At 41.4% G+C, this 18321-nt stretch overlaps 2 protein-coding genes across 2 annotated transcripts in view; one reads left to right on the forward strand and one right to left on the reverse strand.

Moving 5' to 3' along the window:
- TBC1D23 (TBC1 domain family member 23) overlaps window positions 1-8623 on the reverse strand; it is a 51246-nt gene extending 42623 nt beyond the window's left edge. The window contains exons 1-4 of the mRNA XM_050179145.3: window positions 8560-8623; window positions 4887-4995; window positions 1425-1524; window positions 129-333 (exon numbers count right to left, since the gene is read on the reverse strand). Coding sequence (XP_050035102.2) covers window positions 129-333; window positions 1425-1524; window positions 4887-4995; window positions 8560-8606 — 461 coding nt within the window. The 5' untranslated portion in view covers window positions 8607-8623. The remainder of the gene's footprint in view (window positions 1-128; window positions 334-1424; window positions 1525-4886; window positions 4996-8559) is intronic.
- Window positions 8624-8804: 181 nt separating this feature from the next.
- The window catches only part of Cbl (E3 ubiquitin-protein ligase CBL), a 57259-nt gene continuing 47742 nt past the window's right edge, over window positions 8805-18321 (forward strand). Inside the window, exon 1 of the mRNA XM_050179144.3 lies at window positions 8805-9386. Within this exon, the coding sequence (XP_050035101.2) occupies window positions 8839-9386 (548 nt within the window). The 5' untranslated portion in view covers window positions 8805-8838. The remainder of the gene's footprint in view (window positions 9387-18321) is intronic.

An 18321-nucleotide genomic window follows, 5' to 3' on the forward strand; every position in this document is an offset into this window, starting at 1 on the left:
TCAAGATGTATTCACTCGTATTTCGAACAAAATTTCATACGTATGCTGCTACAATCTACATTATCTGAAACTATGCTTTTCATACAGTCCAAAATTTTGTTGCAGTTGGCTATTAGGGTGCATGTTACCTAGGGACATAGGTGGTGATCAGGGCATGGAAGCAGATGTACAGCTCTTCTTTTGACAGATGTAGTGCAATGAGGGGTTCCAGCACCTCCATCCAGCCATTGCTGCTCTCATAGTGGAGGCCAGTCGTCTTGCAAAACCGAGTCAACACAGACTCAAGGTCACATAATACAGACACCTTCTCCTCTTCATCGTTGCCAAACCTGTCTGTTAGGGAACAAGAACTTCTTGAAATCATAGCTGTACAGGCAGACTAACCTAATCAAGGTACAAAGTCGAATGTTTGATGAATACTCATCTAGTCAGGATAAATCATAATCAAAAGTAAAATGAATGCTGACCACACACATAAACAATAACAAGACGTCCTGGCTTCCACACAGGAGCCTTGCATACATAGGCAAGACCTGAAACATTGAAAGGCACCTCAAGGAACACTGTCACCGAACAATCTGTGTGACATGATATTGACTGGGGTGGCGCACACGTGATAGCCACTGAAAGAAATCTGATGTCATGTCTTCAACTTGAATCATTACTAATGTTAACTACAGATTTCATGCTGAACTACTATGACGGCAGCCTTCCTTCTGTTTAAGCCTGCTGCCTGTGCTATCTATTCATGCATACATATAAAATTTTCCGAATTCCTTTCCTTTTATTGTGAACAAGGTTCCTGTATGGAAGATGTCTTGTTATTATTTATAATTGTGGTCAGCTCCATTTTACCTTTGACTAATCAAGTTACATGTCTACTCCATGTGACAAGAATATACTTAATCTACAATAATGTGCAGTCAAAACATTTGTTCAAGTTTCCTCATTTTTCTCAATGGTGCTGCAGATAAAAAAAAGAAGCTAGTGCAGTGCAAATATGATTTAAAGTGCAAAAAAAAAGAGCATTTCAAATTAAAGTCATGGTCCAATCTACACTTCTTAGCTCCATTTGATAGCATAGGAAATAGTACACTGACCATGGCGAGAGTTGCCAGAAATCCTAGCTCACATTTTTGCATGTACTGAAATGTCCTGCTGGTAGTATTAAGGATTCTAAATGCTACTAGTATGTTAAAAATCCACATTCGGCTCAATATACGACAAAATTTTGACACAGACCCAGAAGGACTTTACTACTTCAAGAAGCATATTAAAGCCCCAAATGCTTTGCATCATAGCTTGACACTCATTTTTTCATACCTTCCTCTACAATGGACATTCGATTAGCCTTAAGAATTTGCTCATTCAATGACAAGAAAGAATGCAAAGAGACAAAGAGGCAAAATATAACATCAACTCACCAACAAGTGTCTGACAGTCTTTTCTAATCAGTGACTGCTCTGAAAGGTCATAAATCTCGTCCCAATCGCCAAGTTCTTTACCTTTGACGCCCAAGCTTATCTGAAAGAGTGATAAGGAAGCACTTGAAAAGAAATACAAGGGTGCACAAATGCAAGAGCTAGAATCTGCTGCTTTCGCAATGCCAGTGGTCTCCAAGTGCGTGCAACTACTGCGGAGACCAATGTAAGTGCAGTTTTCTTTGTGTGCTGAACAAATTAACTGCAAAAATAAAAGTGCGTGCAAGAAAAAAAGAAGAAAACAGTAAAACACAGCACAGAAATTTGATGAACACTGAACATTGCACACTGCAAAAAACATTTCGCTGAGATGAGAAGAACTGAACTGCACATAACATGAAAATAACTTGTTTAAAGATCCTGTACAGCGCTCTCTAATGACAAAATCTAATGGACAAAAGATGTTTTTAAAGAGAAATGTACAGTGGTGCAAGCCAGCCTCAGCAAAGTTTTGTAATTTGACAAAACACACTTGTTCGAGGAAGAGAGCCATTTCGGAATAAAAAACCACAAGATATGCAATCTTGCACACTTAAAAAAAAATGAACTTCCATAGCTCTAGCTCTTTAAAGAATGAACAAAATATTTGAAGATTACAGCAGAGATAACTTTTATTATTTTTCAGTCCCTTAATTTTTAAGAATATCTGCAACTACTTGAACCTCTTAACAGCATGCTAATTAAACTTAGTGATCAGACAAGCCTTCTGACCAATATCTCACAGGTGAACCACAGTAAACTTTCTTCCCTTAAATACCAGTCAGCTGCACATGGCTTATGACTGCACAGAAAAATGGCTTAAAGCAGTACAAGAAAAAGGTGCTGATTAACATTAAACAGTAGTTTAACATCTGAAATGGAGGTGAAGCATTGCACTGTACTAGCTGTTCTTAAATTTGTTTGTCTCTAATAAACCTGTACTACAGGCAAACCTGTATCAATAAACCACCAGGTATCAATAAATTGTCTCTTAAAACATGATTTCTGACACACCTCTCAAAAACAATTCCATAATTAACAGACAGCAGCAAAAGACTAAAATCTTCAAATTTTTGTCCCACACATATTTGTTCCAGAAATTCGCCTCATGTAAATATTTACAGCGAAAAACAATGAAAAAGAATCCATTACATAACAACAAACATTGCCAGTAAACATTCAGGCATTACTATTAATATTCTAATGCTTTCTTCTAACATAGTTGCTGCTGATTCACTGATTTTGCAGTGCAGGGCCAAGCACTAATGTCTTATGCATGCAACATGTTCCAAACGGTGTTATTGTCACAAGTGCTTAGAGTCCTGAGGTGTTATCTCAGTATGTAAAGTGCAGTTTAAAGTAAACACTGCAACACTGCAGTAAAGTGCAGAGTTAAAGGACATACTTCATTGTACTCCATTTCATACACAGCAGGAAACGCTATGGACGGTAGAGGGACTTCACTCACCGCTTGTATTTGCGACTCAAAAGTAGTGCAACACATATGAATGAAATATATAGGTATGTGTTATGTGGTCCTATGTAATACTGTCTCATACTTTTATGCTGTAGAAGAAGATGTAATTATTATATGGAAGGCATCACAGATCTGAACCTATTTACCATGGAACAAGCAGTGTGGCATGTTTCTGTGACCAGAGGCCATAGTATACCACTTGCACTCTAATCTGACACATAGTATATGTTGTATACTAGAAGCACAAAAGCGCCCGATTACCATGTGATTTAAAATAAGCTTTCGTCTACAAGTTGCAGTTGTAATATATGACGTTGCTGGTTTTTAGAAATAGTCACAGATCAAAAACAACTGCACTGTGAAATGCGAGGAGTGAGACTTCCTTGAATGCACTACTTGTGTAACTTCTGCAACATTGCCTGCTAAGTGTAAGTCAGAGTACAGTATATCGGTACTGATTACGGCAAAGTTTTGACATGCAGGCCTCGGCAAATTAAGCGAAACAAAAAGTTGCAGCTTCGCTCGAAAGGTGAAGCATCAATTGCGATAGCAAATAAGTGGACAGCTATACAAAGTAAGGGTAGTAGTTTCCGCAGCCATATAAACATGCAAATATAGGCATACTAACTAAATCAAAAAGCATGGTGTCATACACGCACAAGCAAACATGAACAAGTCTGACTCTAAGACCGCGGCAACGCGCTATAAAATGCTGGAGTGAAGAAGCGCGGCAGCAACAGTGGGCAAATTGACCTTCGTGCTGCCTCTCAATGCAAACTACACCATGAAAACACAGTTCACGGCGGACTCTGGCCCTATCGCAGATGGCTTTCAATATTCAGTAGTCCAGGCCATTCGGAGTACAATTTTTTTCAGATTATGCAACATTCATCAGCGTTACATCTTTAAAAAATCGTGCCGGTTTGCAACCCTTGAGCCTTCGTCGAAAACATTCTCACTTATCACTATTTCATAAAATTTTCCACCATTCCTCACTTCGCGATGATTTTTTTCAGTCACCGCCGATTATCTTTCCTCGCCGCGATCACCCTAACAAAGTGAAACGCATTATGTGTCGGTCATCAACTTTCGCTCAATCCTTCATACCACGCACTATCATCGATTGGAACGACTTACCCTCATACATAGCCATGGAAACTGACATAACCAAATTTAAGGAAACAATTTGCACTACTGTGATGAGCTGTTAAAATGTTGTGTTTCCCTATTAAGTGTTTCCCTGATAATTTTTTTGCTTTGCGATTTGTTGCTTGCTCCTGATGTTTTTATGTACGTTGCTTTTTCTTTTTCTTCTTTTTTGGTTTCTTGGTTCATTATGATGACTACACTGCCTTGTTGAACGAAAAAAAAAAATGTCTTGTAAGTGCTTTTATTTTTATGTATGCTGTACCTGAATGTACACTTGCTTTTCTTGTGACCCCCCTTCCACCCCTATGTAATACCCTCCTTCGAGGGCCTTTAGGGGTATTGTAAATAAATAAATAAAAATGTGCCCCTCCCCCTCCCCCCTTTCCCTGCCGTCCTCCCAGAGCCATGCGTGCAACGGAAGATGGTGCGCTTCCTCCCCACTTTCTTCCCTTGAGTACGCGAGATTGAGCCGTGATTGCCATCTCACCCATTTCATTCGCACATACTGCATATGGCGCATGGTGACAATTTTATCGCCCTTGGATTTTATATGAAACATCGCAGTGATGTCAACGGCAAAAATGCACCTGGAGTGTCCATATAATTGCTATTTCAATAAAATTATATGTCCACTCATCCCCAATAGTGCATTGGCTATCTGCTATGGCCCAAAATTCTTAACTTGCCGACACCACTACTACGCAGGATAAGGTAACTGCTGTAGCTCAAGTAACCAGCAACCACGCATGCACTTTCCACTTAGCCCTATACTCTCTTTCACCACATGCGCTGTCACTCACCTTCCAAACGTATGCCCGAAAGCATTCCGGAACTGGCTTCATCTTGGAAACCTGGCGCAGGGTATTCAGGTCGCATTCTGAAAGGAGAGCGCTCTCCAGCTCTTGCATCCTTTCAAGTGGTGGCCACAAGAAAAGGAGAGGGAAGGAAAACAAGAGAGAAACAAAAGAAAAAGTAAGACACTGGCTCTTTATGCGCCCCGTCTACCAAGAGGAAGTAAGAAGAAAAAAGAAGCGGTGAATAGCACGGCAGAGGAAAGAAAATCATGATGCCTCTCATATATATACATATATATATATATATATATATATATATATATATATATATATATATATGTATATATATGAGAGGCATCATGATTTTCTTTCCTCTGCCGTGCTATTCACCGCTTCTTTTTTGGAAACTGCACTTTACATACTGAGATAACACCTCAGGACTCTAAGCACTTGTGACAATAACACCGTTTGGAACATGTTGCATGCATAAGACATTAGTGCTTGGCCCTGCACTGCAAAATCAGTGAATCAGCAGCAACTATGTTAGAAGAAAGCATTAGAATATTAATAGTAATGCCTGAATGTTTACTGGCAATGTTTGTTGTTATGTAATGGATTCTTTTTCATTGTTTTTCGCTGTAAATATTTACATGAGGCGAATTTCTGGAACAAATATGTGTGGGACAAAAATTTGAAGATTTTGGTCTTTTGCTGCTGTCTGTTAATTATGGAATTGTTTTTGAGAGGTGTGTCAGAAATCATGTTTTAAGAGACAATTTATTGATACCTGGTGGTTTATTGATACAGGTTTGCCTGTAGTACAGGTTTATTAGAGACAAACAAATTTAAGAACAGCTAGTACAGTGCAATGCTTCACCTCCATTTCAGATGTTAAACTACTGTTTAATGTTAATCAGCACCTTTTTCTTGTACTGCTTTAAGCCATTTTTCTGTGCAGTCATAAGCCATGTGCAGCTGACTGGTATTTAAGGGAAGAAAGTTTACTGTGGTTCACCTGTGAGATATTGGTCAGAAGGCTTGTCTGATCACTAAGTTTAATTAGCATGCTGTTAAGAGGTATATATATATATAGAGGTCTACAGGGGTGAAGAAACCCCAAATGCCATCCAGACTAAATCTAGTGAATGAGAGAAAGCAGGGGAGTTTCAATAGATTTTATAACTGCACCTTTAGGAAAAATTTAATGTTTCTGCTAAGGCTTGTTATACACAATTTTACTTTTCCTTTTGTGTACAATATGCATTCATTTTTAGTGACATTATTGTGCAAGCTTTCAGTAGCGTTGTCAATACTTGAGAATTTTTTTATGGTTGACACATGTAAAGAAATGATCAAGCAGCTCATAACATTTCAGCACTCATTAGTAGTATGTAAATTAAATGTAAGGTTACTAAATTAAAGCAATGACATTACAATGACATACCTTACAATGAAAGTTGGGAGTATTGAAATTTAGTGGATATGCATATCAATATCAAAAACAGACTGGATAGGATTACAGATAGTGGATTGGCAATGTTAGAAAAAAGAAAAAACAGCAAGACTGAAGTAGATTACAATCGTCTCATGTTTTTTTTTTCCAGAATCATTTCATAGCTGCAACAGCATCAGTCAGCCGATGCACGAGACTATCTCTGTCAAGGAGAAACGTGTGCTCTGTGCTAACATTTCCATCTACAGTAGCCAAAATTTAACTGAGGCCTTCCAACATGCTGACACCTATTACCTTGGCACTGGTTTTTAGATATAAGATTATATTAAATAATCAAACAAGATCAAACCCAACTGCAATGATTAAACCTAGGATAGAATTATACAACTTTGTCAGATAAAACTATTGAATACTGTCTGGCATGAAGCGGCAGAAAATAAAAATTCAGCTTTGAAAGACAGCACATTTTCATTCGCACACTACGTTCATGCTTTGCACAATGACTTTGCAACATAACATGTAGGGCTACATCACCCTCTCTAATGAGTATACAGCTTGGCAAAATTAGTGAGTGCTCACTCACACTCATAGGTGCTCGTTCACTCAGTTATGCACCAATGAGTAGGAATGCTGACCTGTGCTAAAAGATGACGACGCTATCCAATGTCAACAACTACAGGGAGAAGTGTGCCCATTCTCCAAGAATGCTTAGAAGCAAAAGCTCATGGAAGAACCTCGGTGATTCTCACTGTAGCTCAGCATACACTCAAGCTTTCTAACCAGGCAAATATTTGCTTAGCATTACAACGTGAACAGCATAAAATGAGCAGCCCAGGTGTGGATGTTCCTGTCCATAATTTGGTGCCAAACAAACAAGGAGTTTCCTGTGCAAAAGTTTTGTTTTAGCCCTCTCCTGATATCATTTGAGACGAATTATTAATGCCCCCCACCCTTTTTTTCTTTTTCATTTATGTTCTCACCATAAAGAAAACGTAACAAAAACATTAGAACAGTCTGGTGAGCTGTTACTTTGCGCTTATTAAAAACCAATGTATCTGCACAACTAAATCTTAGTAGACGCAGTGCATCTCCAGATGTGACTTTATAACAAAATTTTGTGCACAGCACAGAATCAGCGGACGGCAGCTTTTACGGCAGTACCAATGGAAACCCAAAGTAAGAAACTGTGTTTGTGGAAGCCAGTTATGTAGGTCAAGATATGCTTAAACAACCTTAAGCAAATTTGCATCCACAAAAGAAACATTACGGTGATTCAGGAAGAGTACACAAAACATGTATTAACAAATAACGAGGCTGGACCCGTCACAATAACAACTGAACGAATGACGTTAGTGTCTGCAACATCCCAGGGGAAATGACCTAAAGACGACTGCGGCAGAGAACAAAGTTTGTCAAATATCAATAGTGTTGGCTAATGAATCTTGCGTGAAACCCGCTCGTTGGCGGAAAATCAAAGTAATTTTCAGATTCCGAAGCTCAGTATCTCGCAATATATGCTATGGAGGAGATATAAAGCATTGCTGTTTCCGCTTTAGTGCACAAAGTAACAGCGTGTCGTGTACGCGCAATTAAGATTACATGTCAGTCGAGTTGACGCGAGAAGCAGACGGGCGATGGTGAACAGTTTCAAAACGTTTTAAAGGGCGGCCCCAGGGCAGCTGAAACATCGCGGATGCTCGCTCCGTTGAAGCTTCGAAATCAAGATATTTCACATGGAAATTCATAGGGGCTATAAAGTGTTTGACGTGGACACATATACTAAGATATGAGGATTCCCAGAGTGTCAACGGTATGATGTGTCAATGACGGGCGGCAACAACGATGACAACTTTGTAACAGCAGCGACGAATACCTCAATATAAAACTTGACGGATCGAGAATTAGCTGCCTGTACTGTGAACGGACATAACATGCTTACGATACAATATTAAGCATGGTTATGCCTTAACCGGATGTTTTACCTGAGAGCCAACAAAAAAAAAGAAAGAAAGTAGAACTGCAGGCATGCAAGATTAAAAGAGCGCTTAAACATGCACCGCCAACTCGCAATCTTCTGACAGTCGATCATAAACGTAAGTTGACTAAAAGAAAAAAGAATCACAGCTTATCAAATATTTCTAGTTCTTGAACAAGCCAATCTGACTGCGTCTCTCCTAAAGTCAGGTGGTCGTTCAATTAAAAAGGTTAGAATTCAACCCGGCTCACCAGCTTGTATCGTCTACGTCCACCATGACGTCCACCGAAGTGGCCATGTTGGAAGAGGGTGGAAAAGAGGCGAAATGTAAGGCAACGAAATTTTCTTGAAGTAAAAAGAACTGCCTCGTTGTGTTTAGATTCAAACAGCTTAATTAAGAGTTACATTATTAATTTTTTTATTGTTGTATTGAAAATGAAGACTAATGTTTATTGTGCATGAATTATTTCTCTCGAGCTGTGCATTGTGGGTAGTTTTCTAGTTCAGGGTGAATAGCCAGGCGATGGAAGATGGCGGTGAATAGTAGGTCTAAGAATTTACAAGCAATGAACATTACGTCGCTATTTAGTCGAATACACGGCGCATTTTCCGAAGCGATGGCCCCTCCCAAATTTGTGATTGACCGAAGGACTATAGAGAAGACGTGGAAGCTTATGGACAAAGTGGTGAAACTGTGCCAGCACTCGCGAATGAACCTAAAAAATAGCCCGCCGTTCATTTTGGACATCCTGCCGGATACGTACCAACATCTGCGGGTAATCTACAGCAAGCACGAGGACAAAATGCACTTGCTGAATGACAACGAGTACTTTCGTGTGTTCATCGAGAACCTCAACAGAAAGTGCAAACAGGCTATCAAGCTTTTCAAGGAGGGGAAAGAGAAGATGTTTGACGAGACGTCGCACTTTCGGAGGAACCTCACCAAACTGAGCCTAGTGTTTAGCCACATGCTGTCCGAACTGAAAGCCATTTACCCCAACGGCGTCTTTTGTGGCGACACTTTTCGGATAACCAAAAGTGACGCGTCTGAGTTCTGGAAAAACGCGTTTGGGGACCGGTAAGTAGGGTTCTGCGTGTACTTCACATCGTGCTGTTTTTCCCGCAACACCCACCCGTTCCGTCCATCTCGTGATCGACCTGTGTTTGCATGCTGTCTCCTCGAGAAGCCGGAAAGCTATGCGTGGGAAACATCTCTCGTTTCCACGGTGATGTCAAATGCCCGCTGCCGCGGAAGCGGTAGACGGACGCTCTCCCGTTCTTGTTGGTTTCGAGACGCCGGGGCTTGTCGCTGCGCTGCCGAGCCGTCCACGCGGTTTATCCACTGATTGGGTCCTCCTCCCTAGCGCCAAGCGGAAGCGATCGCTCCATTGAGCGCGGTAGCGTTGAGGGATTCTCCAAGCGCAACGATGCTTGTCCTCTGCCCTCACCCACCTCGTAATTTTCTTTTTTCTTCTGCCTGTGTAGGCGTGAACTACTTTGACCGCATGTGGTCACAGTTTGTCAACGGGTTGACGTAAGGCATCCGTGGGAGCGTCTGTGGCCAACTTACCCCCGTGATGGCTGTTTTCATATCCAAATTAGTATTAATAAAACAAGACAGCCTGTTTCATTTGAGTCCGATTTTATTTAAGCGGGCATTCAAAATTGCTTCAGAGTATGAATTGATTTAATTGTTTTGTAGGGGGGCCACTAGCACCTGCCTAGGAAGTAAACCGTTTTCTGGGTTTTGATGGGTTTTAGCATAATTAGTTCATGCAAACCCTTCGTTTTCATATGCAGATGAAATAAAACTTTGCACTTAAAGCAGCAACGACACCGATGTCCTTGAGCATGACACACAAACTAGTTCTCACATCACAGAATGAATTAAAAAATCGGTTCCTGGCTTGAGTTTCGTTTGATCATTGTGGGCATTTGCAGCAGCTTAGTTGATGTTTCCAGCAGCTGATCCACATCATGGCTCAATGGCTTGCCATATATTGTCATGCCTGTACTGTTTGCTGGCCTACATGCTGTGAAGAGGCTGCAAATGGCAGTACTTGCTGCACTATGTTGGCAGCAAGACATTCAAATTCAGCTTCACCCAAGACCATGGCCTTGTGTCATGCTGCCAGCGCCCTGAACTGGCTTCCTCAAGTAATGCTTGTGGTCGTCTCCTACATTTCTTATCTTACCTGCAGTGCCTTGTGGTGGGCATTATAAAATTACATACAGCTATATACAAATAGAGATGGTAGCTAAATCAAAATTAAATGCAACTAATACATTAAGGTGGAAGAGGTATATAACAAACAGAGCAGTGGAATTTATACAGTATGACAGACAAGTTAGGCACTACAAACCATGCGACAAGAATAATTCACATTGTCGTTTCTAGGGCACAGATAGTCCTCAATGGGCAAATACTGCGACAATAAATGGTCAAAAACAGATAATGTTGCTGCAACAGTTTCAAAGGACAATTTATTCCAATTGTGTACTGTCTTGGGAAAATAATGGGCATTTAAATATGTATTAATACAGCACATGTATTGTAATTTCAGGAAATTATATGTTCTAGAAGATTTGTAACTGGCTCTTTACGTATGTGTGCCTGCATTAACCATTCATTCCTGTGTAGCGATTGAAAAACAATTTAAATTGTTAAGTATTCACACTCATTTTTTGGGGAGCAGCCATTCAACAGCCTAAGCAGACTGCTTCGAAGGCAACTCTAAAAACAAGCTTTCTTTCATGGTTTTTGCTTTCAGAAAGAAATAAGAAAATGGCAGGGGCTGAACTTGTGAAAGAGTGGTTGGGAATTTGGCTTGCAGCTCCTACTGCTAGGTGAAAGAAGTTTGCATGTTGTGCCTAATTTTTTAGGCATTTTGTACTGGTTCCTCTTTGGTGATGTTAGTCTTCAAGCTTGCTTTATGGTTATATACTATTCAGGCACCAATTAGTTTTTTGTCCATTAAAAATTTAGTTTCACCATGTTTCTTGCATCATTAAAAGTGTACTCAAGCAGAATGTATTACAAATTTCCAATTCTACTATGAGTTTCGTGCACTTCACAAAATATGAACTCCATGTGTGAGCTTATTCATGTCCAGCGTACTTGTAAAGCACCTGTCTGGTCACTGGGCAAATCTGCCTGATGTAAAGCATTGTCAGACTATCAAGGAAGTGAACCCGCTACATGATGACATTGTGACGCTAGAGAAAACATGTAGATATCTACCTTCCGAAACCTTACTTTAACCCTTTAATATGACGGCACATAAACATACCCCCCAAAATGTTTATTCTCCATCTAAATGTGCAAAGCACTTCAAGAATAAGCATAATCAATGAAAAGAAAAAGTATTTTGCAGAAACTTTTTCAGCAATGAGGGGAAACTCTGGGCAGATAACTGAAATGGGGCTTCACCCCAAATAACCTAAGGCTTTGTTTGTAATATGTGCAAACAGCTCTCGCCATATGTGAACCATAGATGCACGTTCCATTTGCTTTACATAATTTGTGTCACAACTACAGCCAGAGATCTTGCATCAGTCTGTCTCCTCTGACTGTGCTTTAAAAAAAAATAATGCAAGTCGTGTGTCAAACTTCTTTCTCTAAACCAACAAATGACCTTTGCTGCCTGTCATTCAATGATGAAACTTTGTACTCAATACCGAAACTCTGCAAGGAAAAAATCTGTTTTTCTGGTAGTTGCCTGTAGGCAACACTCGTCAATAAAAGGCAAATATTCATTCAGAAGTGTCTCAAGATCTATGCTACATGTTTAAACTTAACGTAATTTCATTGGTGCTTTTTCTTTTGATGCGCTATCTTGGCGTACATAATTGTACACACATCTTCTCAAGGGGACATTTATAGCACTCTTTTAATTTTTCACTCACTATGCTGTTGCAGTGTTTGTGAACTAAGAAAGCTACGTAGAAAGAAAAAAAAAACAGAATCCTCAGTTTCACTGTGTTGCCTGCAATTTAGATGTGATGTGAAATCTGAAACAAATGCTTCTGTTTTTTTTCCCCCACAATTTTGTGGAGTTTACAGTAAAAGCAAATTTAACTCTTAAGTGGTGTTCAGTTCTTTTCACAAATTTTGCTGTACCCATAACAGCAAAACATTAAATAGTTATCTTAGCTTTTTACCGACTTCTTGGTGAACCCTCTGCATACAGCACTAACAGCTACTTGACATCCCCATGAAATTTAACTTTTGTTCACCTCTTCTTCTTACTGTCCAATATCAATTTGCAGTCTGAAATTCTTGGAGCAGTAGTCTTGCAATCAGCTGCATTGGGGGCATGTATTACTAAGTTAGATTTGGAAATTTGTTACAGTTAACCCTGTTATGAGGATCTCCAATACAGTGAATTGGCAGATATGGCAAAATGAACTTACTTGCCGTGACTGTGGGTGAATCCATGTTGAACCAGATTACTCTATACTGTTCATGTAAAGCTGCTGAACTCCTTACATTTTCGGAATCTTCCATGTGTATCAGTGTTTTTAGGCAAACATCTTTTTAGGCAAAACTGAGCTAGAGCTGTTGGACCTCAGGCAAGAATATGCCACTCGAGTTTTGCAGTTAATTAGATATTGCACCAGATTCATTTTCAAAGCGGTAATTCATGAAGTGTATTGGCTCACGTCACTTACACATAGAAACTGTCATACCTCATGTTATGTGCACTGCCTGCATTTAAGACTTTTTTTTTCGTCACTCCAAGACACACTAGACACAAGCATACTTTGCGCGTGCACTTGAGCATTGGTTTCACATATACTGGAAAGAACAGTCAAAGAATTTCGTCTAAAAATCTGATCTTACTGGCAAGAATGTTCACAAGAACAATATAACTGTTCTGTCACATTTTATTGAACCCTCTATTGAAATTTGTGTTTTCAAAGCTCAGATTTATGCATAGAATAGTGCTCATAGTCACACACCCTATTAAATGTCATTTTTTTAGCCTTTGTTTCCAGAAGTTAATCAATGTGGCATAGGTGAGAGAGAGCTAATTTTGCTTTCTAAAACAGAAACATACTTTAAAGTCTCACCATTGTGCTTTTTATTTTAAATACCTTCGAATACCTCTTAGACAAGGCGTTTTTGCCTCGTGTCAGACATGAGTTGCCTGCATGAAAGCGCGCATTTTTGCCCCTCTTCCTGTCGCCATTGACAACCCTGACGTGAATGCATTTGCACGCCCACTTGCGTGCCAGTTTCGGCTCTCAACTGCAGGTGGAGGGGACAGAGAGAGAAAGAGACAAAAAAATAATAAGCATGCTCAATGTATGTGCACCTGAGTCAGGCGCCGAAGAGTGAGTTGTCTGGCCACGAGCCAGCATGGGAGGGTGACTGGGACTATGTGAATGAAAAAGTTTGGCAGTGCGTGCGACGGGTCGGTAGCGGCAGGCAAGAAGGCAGGGGAAAGACCCTGGGCTGACAGCCGTGGCTGTGACCTAGGTTTCTATATTTGACACACCCATACTTTCACTCTTTGCTTGGGAGAGGTTATGACATCACATCCTTCCTCCCCTTCTCGTTTGTTTGCCCGTGCTACCTTGCGAGTTGGGAAACAATGAGGTTTCCTTTCCCTGCAACTCAGTTTGTGTTGCTTCTCTTTAATCTTGTGTTTCTGTTTATAACACTGCTGCCTATTGGGCCAATATTGTCGGACAAACATGTCCTCCTCCTGTTCCTATTTTAGCTGTGTCCAATTCCTTTGTAGGCATGTTTGTTGACAGTTTTATTTTGCCTTGCCCATTTGTTTGCCTTCAACTTCAACTTAGTTTTTATGATATTATTGGTAGTCTATCTTTCACATTGTTTACATTCTCTTATTCATGTGCTGGCTAGCAGCTCAGTTTCACAGGATTGGTGTTACTTTGTGTGAGCGGGCCACACTGTAATAAACCACATAATCTTGTTTCCTTGTTTGCTTCTTCTTCAGTAGAGCAAGTTGTGTAACCTTGAAATGTACGTTACGAGATTGTCCATTTCAATTATGTATTTTCGTGAAAGTGTACATTAAAGCAGCTTTATAGTTGAGGTTCAGTGGTCATCTGCTGCTGTGACAGAAGTAAACACCACCATCTTGCCCTTCTGTTCAGTGTAATTGATAGTTTTTATATCAGCGAGCAGTCTTTATTACTCCTCTGTATATTATGTTAATGCTGAGCAGGTCAGTGTAGAACTTCTGTAGGTTGTTGCACGGGTTAGCAATATAATAGGTTGTTCGTTTTATATTGTATTTACTCAGTTTATTTCATGTAGGAGGACTTTAGTTACAGTTTATCATCCTAACCTGTGCTTATTTCCAAGCACAACTCAGCATGGCTGTAAAGCTGCTTTAATAGTGTAAAGAGTTATTCATGTTTTGAGTTTTTCTACTTGTTCGTTAGGGCACAGTAAATGGCTCTTCATTTAGTGTGGTTTCAAAATCACAAAGTAGAACTACATGACTGGGAGACCTGCAAGCAAAAGCTGCGAGATCTCTTTGGAAAACCATTGGGTCGGAAGGTCAGCGCCACGAGTTGGGATCACGAGTTGAAATGTCCACCAAGAGTTACGTCGCCTATATACAATACGTGCTGGCACTCTGCCGCAAGGCCGACGCTGAAATGCCCGAGTCTGACAAAGTCAGCCATGTCTTAAAAGGGATCGCCGATGAAGCCTCCCATCTACTGATTTGTAGGAACTGTACTTCGGTTAATGACGTTATCACAAAGTGCAAGCGTTTCAAGCAGGTAAAAACCCATTGTATCTACCCAATACAGCTGCAACATTGTTTTATGAAGACCGACAGGGCTCTCCTGCATGGCAGCAGCCGCAGCCTTCAGAGCAGCTGACGAAGATTGTGAGCTGGAAGCCATGTGTCCTGTGGCTCTGTACTCACTTGTCAACGATACATGCGCTCCTATAATTCCCCTTATTCACGCTATTGTGCGCCAAGAACTTGCCAATGTCGATTTTAAGTCTACCTCCGATCCAGTTATTGGCAGATTGCGGTGGATGAACTCGACCATGAGAAGACCGCATTCATTACACCGGGTGGCTTTTACCATTTTAAGGGAATGCCTTTTGGACTTTGTGATGCCCCAGCAACTTTCAAAAGAATGATGGACTCTCTCCTTCGGGGCTATATATAAGTGGTCCACCTGCCGATGTTGCCTGGATTATGTCATCATATCTTTCCCTACGTTTCACAGCCACCTCCTCAGTTGTACTTCTCAGTTGCTTGGCCGCTATTTTTGAAGTCTTTAGGAAGGTTGGAACTTAACTCTTCTAAGTGTCATTTTCGACACCGCGAAGTCAAAGTTCTTGGTCACCTTGTCAGAGCTGCCAGTATACATCCTGATAGGATTCATGCAGTCAAGAACTTTCCTGTACCCTGCTCAGAAAAAGATGTGCACAGCATCGTGGGCTTATGCTCCTATTTTCGTAGGTTTGTTGAAAGTTTTGCAGATATCACCTGGCCACTGACCTACCTTCTCAAGAAGGACACTGCATTCTTTTGGGACCACGAACAAGCCGACACCCTCATCTCCTTGTTGACACCATCTCCCATATTAGGCCACTTCGATCCATCTGCACCAACTCAAGTTCGCACAGACGCCAGTGGCCATGGCATAGGTGCCATCCTTGCCCAACAGCAAAACGAAGACGAGCGCATCGTTGCGTGCGCCAGTCGCGTCTTGTGTCCTTCAGAGTGCAATTTTTTTGTCACGGAGCGCTAATGCCTCGCTCTGGTGTGGGCAGTGGCTAAATTTCACCCCTGCTTGTTTCGTAGGCCATTTTCTGTCATCACGGACCACCATGCCCTGTGCTGGCTTTCGTCACTGAAAGACCCGACTGGCCACCTTGGTCACTGAGCACCTAGACTTCAGGAATAATCTTTCATTGTGATGTACAAGTCAGGCCGCTTACATCTGGACGCCGACTGCTCGTCGTCACCCCGTCAATTCTCCTGACAACGATGAAGTGGATTCCAACACTTCCCTTCTGGCCATTTCTGACTATCGTGACATGGTTACTGAGAAGTGATAGGACGGCTCTCTATAGTCGATAATTGAGCGCTTGACTTCTGGCCAATCAGATCGCTCAATCAATGCTTGTGCTCCATGGCGACATTCTTTATCGACACATCAGCTCTGATGGACCAGATTTATTACTATTTGTCCCTCGGTTACCTGCATTCTACTGTTCTTGCTGAGCTCCACGACGCACCCACTGCCAGGTGCCTTGGCACCTCCTGCACTTATGAGAGTGCAACGTTGCTTCTTCTGGCCAGGCCTGTACCACTCTGTGCAACGTTACGTTGCAGCTTGTGACCTCTGCTAGCGGCGAAAGAGGCCATGTGCACAACCTGCTGGCCACTTCATCCAATCAGTGTTCCCAAAGAGCCTTTATTCCGTGTTGGCATGGACCTTCTTGGCCCCTTCCCCATATTGATAAAAGGGAACAAATGGATAGCCGTTGCAGCAGACTACTCGATCCGCTATGCTATTACACATGCCCCACCCACTAGCTGTGCTACAGATGTAGCAGTCGTTTTACTTCAGGATGTGATTTTTACCATGGCGCGCCAAGGCAGCTGCTGACAGATCACAGCCGTTACTTCCTGTCCTAAGTTGTCGAAGACATACTTCGTTCCTGCTCCACCGAACACAAGCTCGCAACCGCATATCACCCACAAACAAACGGACTGACTGAACGACTAAATCACACCATTACAGAGATGTTGTCTATGTATGTTTTAGCAAACCATCGTGATTGGGATGGCACTTTGCCCTACGTGACATTTGCATACAATTCGTCACGTCAGGATACCACCGGTTTCTCACCTTTCTACCTCTTGTTTGGTCGCCATCCCACTCTGCCTTTGGCATCCTGCTCCCTTCGGTTCACGACACACCACGGAATACGCTCGTGACGTCATTGGTCGGGCTCGTATGGCTTGCCAGATTGCCTATCATCGACTTACAGCGGCTCAGGCATCACAAAAGACTCGCTATCACAGTCGCCACCAGAACATTGACTTTTCTCCCAGAAATCTTGTTCTTCTGTGGACTCCGATTCGCCACGTCGGCCTGTCCGAAAAATTGCTGTCACACTATACCGGGCCATACCGAATATTACGACGATTAAGTGACATAAACCACAAAATTGCCCCTGTTAAAGACACGCCATCGTCATCCCAGCTACGAACTGACATCGTCCACGTGTCTCGCTTAAAGCTGTACTGTTCATCTAGTTCGCTATCATTCTAACAAGTGCCAGGATAGCCTGGTGCATTTGGACAGGACCATGTGTGCAAGAGGGAGACGAAGAGGAAGTGGTAGACTGTCGACTGGAGCTGTGACCTTTGTACCAGCCTACCCGTTTACCACTAGCTTTTTCTTATGTAAATAGTTATACATACATTTGTGTGTCGGGCTTCCTCTTTGTAATAATATATTCAAATTTGCAACGCCTTCTGTGTAATAATTGTCATATTTTGTAACATAAAAGTATCAGACGTTATGTTACGTAGTATCACATGATGCTTATGTATATGTTTTTGATATGTGGCCCACTTTTTTTTAATGCTAATGTGAACAGCAAGAGGAGTCTCTAGTCTTTGTAGCATTGCCTGTGATGTAGAAAACGTGGTATAGCACATTTCAAGCACTCTTGTCTGTGTCTGTGTGCATGCATACCTGAAGTAGCACACCAAGCCTTATAGATAACTTTTCCAGCTATTAAACTTCCTCTCTATCTTGAGCCAGGCAAGCGCTAAAACATGATTCCCAGGATTCTCTTTAACTGTTGTTCTGTGAGCCAAATACAAAAAAAAAGAAGCATTACAGAGAGAGGCAGGTTTATACATGCCATTTATATAAGCACACACTTACACACACAAATCCTTCACTGGATTGGTTTTCTGTGGTATTGGCTGCATGAATTTGTGTGCATTGAGAGCATCCGTATTAATGGACTTGTTTATTCTGGAGAT

This window comes from Dermacentor andersoni, chromosome 5 (genome assembly GCF_023375885.2).
Source record: "Dermacentor andersoni chromosome 5, qqDerAnde1_hic_scaffold, whole genome shotgun sequence".
In the NCBI taxonomy this organism is placed as follows: domain Eukaryota; kingdom Metazoa; phylum Arthropoda; class Arachnida; order Ixodida; family Ixodidae; genus Dermacentor; species Dermacentor andersoni.